Source organism: Cyphomyrmex costatus, unplaced genomic scaffold (genome assembly GCF_001594065.2).
Source record: "Cyphomyrmex costatus isolate MS0001 unplaced genomic scaffold, Ccosl1.0 scaffold219, whole genome shotgun sequence".
In the NCBI taxonomy this organism is placed as follows: Eukaryota; Metazoa; Arthropoda; class Insecta; order Hymenoptera; family Formicidae; genus Cyphomyrmex; species Cyphomyrmex costatus.
Genome location: NW_017276246.1, coordinates 2,008,095 through 2,015,773, shown reverse-complemented (window position 1 = coordinate 2,015,773; position 7,679 = coordinate 2,008,095). Strand labels below are relative to the sequence as shown.

General features: G+C 40.0%; 1 protein-coding gene across 1 annotated transcript in view; it reads left to right on the top strand.

Moving 5' to 3' along the window:
- LOC108773719 (uncharacterized) overlaps positions 1-244 on the top strand; it is a 1,497-nt gene extending 1,253 nt beyond the window's left edge. The window contains exon 3 of the mRNA XM_018539624.1: positions 195-244. Within this exon, the coding sequence (XP_018395126.1) occupies positions 195-244 (50 nt within the window). The remainder of the gene's footprint in view (positions 1-194) is intronic.
- The last annotated feature ends 7,435 nt before the right edge of the window (positions 245-7,679 follow it).

Here is a 7,679-nt window from a genome sequence, read left to right as displayed (position 1 = left end):
TTAATTAATTATATATGTATATTCCTAATCCACACCTCCAAAAAAATAACAATGTCCAAAAAATCACAAAATTCTTTTAATAAATTTTATTTTGGAATACAGCTAGCCTATATATTATAGGTAATCGAAAAAGCAGAGTTTTAGAAATAATCAGGTAAAATACATGAGCATATGCAGTTTATTGATACACTTAGTTATAGTTCTGACTACCAATACTCGGGAATGGACTACGAAACATCAGTAAGCAACCACCAAACGAATGCTTACAGCCATTATTGCATTTGCATTCTGCAAAGCCGAGTTTTAGAAATAGGGGGGCTAACTTCACGCGCGTTCTTCTTTTTTTGACATTTCTCATTATATCTTTGACTACCAAACGACCACTAAACGAATGGACATGGTCATTTTTAGATTTGCAATAGTGGGGGGGTCAACTTCACATAGCCATTGTAAATGTACTCTAAAAAATAATATATGAGCATGGATTTAACATTATCTCGTTTTATATATTACAGTATTAGTGTTGATATATAAACACCAAGGCAGTATAAATTTAATGCCATGGATTTAATATCCCAATTTAAATAATAAAAGTAGTGTTCAAAAGTCACACCTTGTTGCACCAACACGGTGAAAACTATACCTATTTAAATAACATTCATGGTGTTAAAAATCTACAATACATATTTTATAAAGTGTAATCATGTAGTTTCTCTTTTTTTTGCCACATATAATGAGTGTTTTCTAACAAAAGACGCAGATGACACAATTATCGTCTTGTCATTTGCCAAACAAATAAGATAAAATGTCGAGCACGATGAATGTTTTCTGTTTGGTGACATACTCGACACAAGTATCATTCTATTTTTGTTGTGTCTATGTATGGATCTCATGGAATGCAAAGATAGATAAAAACGTTTGACTGACGACTTGCGTCATTAAATGAAAAATACCCTGCGTCTCTTGCTGGAAAGCACTAAATATTCCCTGTGGAAAGTTTCTCGAGATCAGTTGCGATGATGTATAAAACAAGCGTCACAATTATTAGAGACCAAGCATCAAATTGTCGATTATCCGTGGAGCCGCGGCAATGACATTCGCGGCACGATTTCCGGCGTACAGCCACGCGCTGATTGCAATATTGCGCCAAGTGCAGGCCGGATATCGGAAGAGGAGAAGCGATATCGCACGGTCTCGCTGTAAAACAATTAGCCCGCTCGTCCGATACTCGAATATAGCCGCGAATAAACGCGCGGTCTGCGCGAATGAGCCGATGATCTCTGCCTCCACGGCAAGCACAATGAGATACAATCCGGCGTGTTCGGCCGCCACGCAAAGTCGCGCGGACAATCGGCGGCATTCGCGCCCGGTACGTCGTCGACGGAATTACGCGCGTGTCGCGTCGTTGCATACGTAATCGGCGTTGCGTTACGTCGCGTCACGTTACCCGTCTAATGCATATTCGCTCTGTCATCGGAAACCTGCGGTTTTCATTTGGTATCGCGCCGCTTGACAAGCAAACCTTTCCGTCGCTAAAATGCACGTAGAAACGCGCGTCAGGAAGCCGTCTGATGGATTTTCGAGACACATGGTTCCTTGGCACGTTTGTATCTTTTCCTCTTTTTTTTTTTTTAATTTTTATTTCTTTATAAGAACCAGTTTCGCACCGTTATGGGCTCTACTTTTCATTTATATATTTATACATTATACGGTCCTAATAAATTGTTATTATTATTGTAATTTCTTTATTATGCAATGTGAGAAGAAAATTTATAATTATAATATATAATTATGTAATTCAATAACGATTTCGATTATGATAACAAAATATTATTCGAGCTATATGCTTACGAATGGGATTTCGATTTTTATAATCTTTAAATAGTTCTCCGCTTACAAAGAAAAGAGATATTTTTATGAACGTACGGGAAACAATTGCGATAATTTCGACTAATAAATTCAATTATCTATAAAAAAAAATTGGAAAGGATAGAGAGTTGAATTTTTCATTGCACTACACAATTTAATAAAATTGTAACAGAGCAACACACAGACACGCACGATAAAACAACAGAGTCTAATATATACATACATCGACACAACAAATGTCCGCCCATTTGGATATAGTATCAGTTTCCACAACCTATGGTATGTTCCAATCAGTCGCGTGCGTCCGGAGCAACATTATCAATCTGTTCGCGAAACACGCGTAAATAAAGTCCAGCGAAAACGTCAGCGGGACAATCCGGCTGCGGAAGTGCAACAGCGTGTTGGAAAACTGCGTTTTACAAATTCGCGCCACTCTCGTGTCGACAAGCTCTCCTGGAGCGGAGAACCGGAAGTGAGAGCGAGCAACGCGGCAAAGAGGCGCGCCCGGTAGTGGCATTATTGCGCAATTAACGAGGAACAAAACGCGCCATAACGAGGGGTGGACTCGCGAAAACGCGGCTAATAATTATAACACGACTTCGTGGAGCGGTTATTGTCCCAATTCGACGGTCAGAGGGGACGGGCAACAGGCACGTGATGGTAGAGAGGTTGACCGGGATGGGGGAGGCATTGCGCTTTGTGGATAATGGCTGCGCTCGAGAGGTCATGTGAGCCTGACGTTCCAGCATGTCAACAGCAACTATGCATCATCGGATGTCTGCCGCACGTAAACGCCTGTCTCCTCTCACCCTTCACGCGCCGTCCACCCCTCGGCGTCCCACCCTCTCTCTCTCTCTCTCTGACTCGACGGCCCTTCCGTTAACCGCCGATCCTTCCCCTCCACCGTCGCGACCTCGCGTGGTCAGATATACGGGCTCGTTCATTATAATAAGCAGTGACGGTCAAATGAACCCTCGTTAACCGTGAAATATCGATTCCGCTTCATCCGGGTGCAAAGATCGAGTCACAGTGAATCACGATCGGCGTTGTTCATCATGATGTACCGATCTCCCTCCTTCGGGGGCGGAGGAGACTATCGCATTTTCCCCCGCGCTCTCTCGCACGCTCGCTGATCGGGGGGCGTCAATAAGTAATCCTCTCAGGGACATTTAATATCTTCTTCTCGCCGCGCGGCAATTTTACGTCGACGACGTGGTGACCGCCGGACCATGTAAATCCCGGGCGCAGCCTATGCATCACGCGAGAATGGACACCCGGGTCGGGTGGCGGAGCCGTAGATCGACCCTCGGGGTTGCACTTGACACTACATCGTCGTCGTAATAACAATTCATTTTCGGCAGCGGCATGATTTCCCCGGGAACGTGACCGCACTGCATACGTTGCTCAAGGGCGAGCGGTAGCGGTGGCGTAGGAACAGACACAGGGATAGTCCGGGTAGTGGGGTAGGGGGTATTAACGTGCGGTTACTCGTGTACCGCGCTGCGAAATTACTTTAAATTATGGAGACCGACCAGAGGGAGAAAGAGATTGGGAAGTGTGCGGCACGTTTCTCGCTGGCCGGCTGCATCCCCGGCAGGAAGAGCAATTGGAGAGAAAAAAAAAAGAAACGTAATGCTCTTCCCCTTTTATACTCGTTCTCTCATTTTAGTTCCTCTTCTCTTTCGCCTTTACTGCGCGAGAGATACACTTTATCCCGCTATACACTCGCCGCCCTTCGCTCCGCTGTTTTCTTCTTGCCCTATAAGGTTTCTCATTTCCGCGTTTGTCCTTTCGTTTTCATCACTCTTACATTTTTGACTGGTTGATTTTTGTTTTTTTTTTTTTTTTTTTAACACCTGAGCTTCTTTCTATTTTTGTGTGTTTCTTGTTTTTCCACTTTTTAAAGCTTTACTTCTTAACTACACTTGTACTCCTTTCTTTTGTCCTTTATTCTGGTTTATTGTCTCACCTTTGTGTTTCCATACCCCGTTGTGTCTTCTTATTTCAATTTCTCCCTTTTAATTCTAACTTATTGTTACTATAGCAATATTTTGCTATAAACATGTTTATTATTATATATAGTTTTCTAAGAAAAATTGAAAACACTAAAAAATATTAAAATGAGTAAATTGTTAGTAGTTATTCATTTTATTTATAATAGTCTAACGTAAGAATTGTTGGTCTTAATTTATAACGTAATTTATATAGACAACTTATTAAAAATATTATTTACCTTCCCGATAAATGCGATATAAAAGGTCTTAAATATATTTATCTTATTTGATTCGTAATATATTTACATAATTTAAATAAATATATACATGTTTATAATCCTCTTTTCTTTCTGCCACATTTTAATTTTTGCAGCCCGCTTCAGGAAACTACTCGCTGAATTGAATAAACCTCTCTCTCTTTCTCTCTGCCTTTCTAACTTTCCGACCCTCGCACTTGCCTATATATATATACACATATAGTACGCGTGTACCACCCCCGCGCGAAGTGCAGCCCCCGACTCGACTGCATATCTCCACGCCAGGAATTGGAGTGGATGGCGAACGTGGGTACAATAGTTCGCATTGTATTGGATCTAGCCGAGTGATAGGCCCCTCTCCCGGTTTCCTCCTGTTCGCCCTCCTCTGCCCCCTCGCGCCTCACCTTCCTCAACCCCTTCGTACTCACCCTCCTATCGTATCTCATTTTCTGAAGGCCCGGCGCGAGCGTGTATTGTGCCCGCTCGCTATGCCCAAATCTCGCTATCTATCGCTATTGCGGCCAACTGCGTCGCCTCTGCCGTTTTGTGCCCTTTCAACTGCGCTTTGGTTTAAGTGCATCGCGGATTCGACCGATGCGCGAATGCATTCCTCGAGAGAGTGGACGATTCCTATCACGCTTCGTCGATACTTCGTAACAAATGCCTTCGACAATCGATAATGATATTATCGTTAAATTTTCCTTTGTTACAAATTTGTTCCAAAAATATACCTACATATAATAATCTAATACTTGACACTACTATATGTGTCTCTTAATTAAATTTTTTACAAAATAAATTAACAGGAAGATAGAATATCGTATAATGGTCTTAATAAATTATTAACTTGAATAAAGAAAAAGTTCTGTTTTATTATTTTTTATAGATTTATGAAAAGAGAGAAAAGTGAGCTGTTATTTTGGAAACTTCACTATCAAAAGCCAAATTTGTTATTCTGTTGTCGCTGAAATAATAATTTTCAGTAATGTTATACGCGCGTATAGTGAGACGCGCCTAAAAATACGAGAGACGATCAAATACCGATGAAGCACCTGAGAGGAATAATCGTTTGGACTGATTAACGTCGCGAACAACATGTCAAGCGTGTACGGCACGAATCCAGGCCATTGTGAATATCTGAATATCCGCGAGGCACGCGAATTCCCATATCTGATTGCGCGCAGATAGACTCGGATCTCATTTCCTGAGTACATCCAAGTATTTCATATATGTATGTGCACGCGCGCACTCCAGGCGAATGTTCTATCCTGGCGCGCGCTACGCATTGCGACGTGATATTTTGTTGTATTACGACATGGTATTTTGTAACGACCTCGTTTTCGATAGACATTTTTACCCCGGAAGATAAAACGGTCGACTTTATAATAAATCAATTATCAAGTTTAAACATGATGTGTGAATTTTCAATAAAATTGCTGTCACCCTTGAAAATGAAACTTTTAAACAAGCGACATTGTACCTATACTGTATGCAAGTATCCCCCTACCAAGCGAAAATAATCGTGGCTTTTATTTTTCAAAATCTGCGAATGCGCGTAGTGAAAATTCGCCGCTTAAACGAAGCGGTAATCCGGCTAAGAGTAAGCCGCGAGTAACGCTTTTGAAAATTCGTTCCATCAACGGTAATTTATCGCCGGCCTCGACCCCTGGCGAACCCCATCTCGTCTAAATACGCAGATTTCAGTAGTCGAACCCGCGTGTATGTCACGGTGATCCCAATAACAGCATACGCGCAGATAATTTGCTGCATTAGTATCGTACACCGTGTACAGAACTGGTTTCATATAATTAGGCACACGATTGGGCGCGGCAAATACGCGATTATGGATTATTCGTTCGGTGTGCAACGATACGCAAATACGAATAATCCAAATTATGAAACGGGAAACGTGCTCGACGCTTTCTACCATATATCTTTCATACGATTACAGAGGTAGCTAAACACATAAAAAATGTAATTTACTTATTTAGACTATTTTATGTATACCGACGATGATTATTATTTTAGTTATTTTCCCCAAAATTATAATTGATCTTACATTTTGTAACACATAAATAAGAGAGAGGATCCTCAGCATATTCGATCAAAAAGCGGACTTAGTAATATTCATTCATAAATTTTTAAATACATTTTACTTTCAATTCTATAAACTGTGCGCCATGCTGATTAAAATAAAAATAATTTCACAGTTCCAAGAACAAATCGAATATAAGTAAATTATCTAATTAAGCCTTTACCGATTGTTAATATGCGCTAGTATATATATTTATAAGACGATAACACATAATTCGCAAACAATTGGAATGTACATACTTACCAACGGAGTTAACTGCAAACGTTTCAACTTTGAGTTTGAGTACTTTTCAATGCGAAAGTCAAATACAAACTCATGTCTTGTAAATATATATCATTAATGCACTAACAACTGCGAAAGCTCGCGTGTGCATAGGCAATTTATATTTAAAATAATAATATAAATTAAATAATAAAACAGTTTTTTTAGTATTTTTATTTTTATAATATGCTAATAAGCATCATTTAAAATGTAAACTGTAATCAATTTATTGTGAAAAATTAAAATTAAATATTTTATTATTATCACCTGTAACTTTTTTAGCGATTAAACTCACAATTCTAGAAGAATGTTCATTTATGCTTAGAATTTTATTACCCTGATTGAGTGAAGGCCGCTACCGACTCAACGACATAACGACAAACGAAATTTCACAAAGAATGAAAGAGAGAGAGAAAGAGAGAGTCCCTTGAAAAATGGGATTACTGCGAAACTGTGTGTTCTCGTCAGGAAGAGGATAGGGAATTAAACGGCCTTCGAAAGCGGCCCAAATAATTGATGCACGTCAATTAGATTTGTCAGGCCAATCGTCGTAATTAAATCAACAGGAACGTGAGGCATGAACACGTACACATAACTGTCGACGGATGCACACGCGTATGCGTGCACGTCCTACACGCGTGTACACATATGTATCTTCGCGTGCGACTATCTGGGGACCATATACGAGAGAGTGTCCACGGTGTGAAATTTAAATTTCTCCGATACCGGACACCGATAATCCCGTTGATTCGTCGAAACCGCCGGCAATTCGTGCCGCACTTTTCCGATAATGGTTAACTATTCCGTTAAGCGATGCAGTCATTATCAATTATGATCAATTATCGTTCGCAGAATGCATTTAGAATAGACGACAAAAGAATGTCGATAATTTTCCATTTTCAACCTGTTTCTGTTAAAAAAATTCGACGAAAAACTATTTCATGTATGTTGCGTCGCTCAAAACTCGTAACGCATGGTATACATTTGAATTTTAATTGAATTCATCTAAAAAATCTAACTGAGTGCGACAAGTTAGTATCTTTAGATTGTCGTAGCTTATTGTTTATATATATAAAATCTGCGCAATATTACCGATACTGTCATTGAGGCACAGTTCCACAATTCATGATTAACTCTCAACCGAGGTTCAATGTATTTCTCATGTCTTTTCAATTCTAGAATTGGAAAAAGAGGAGAAAGAAA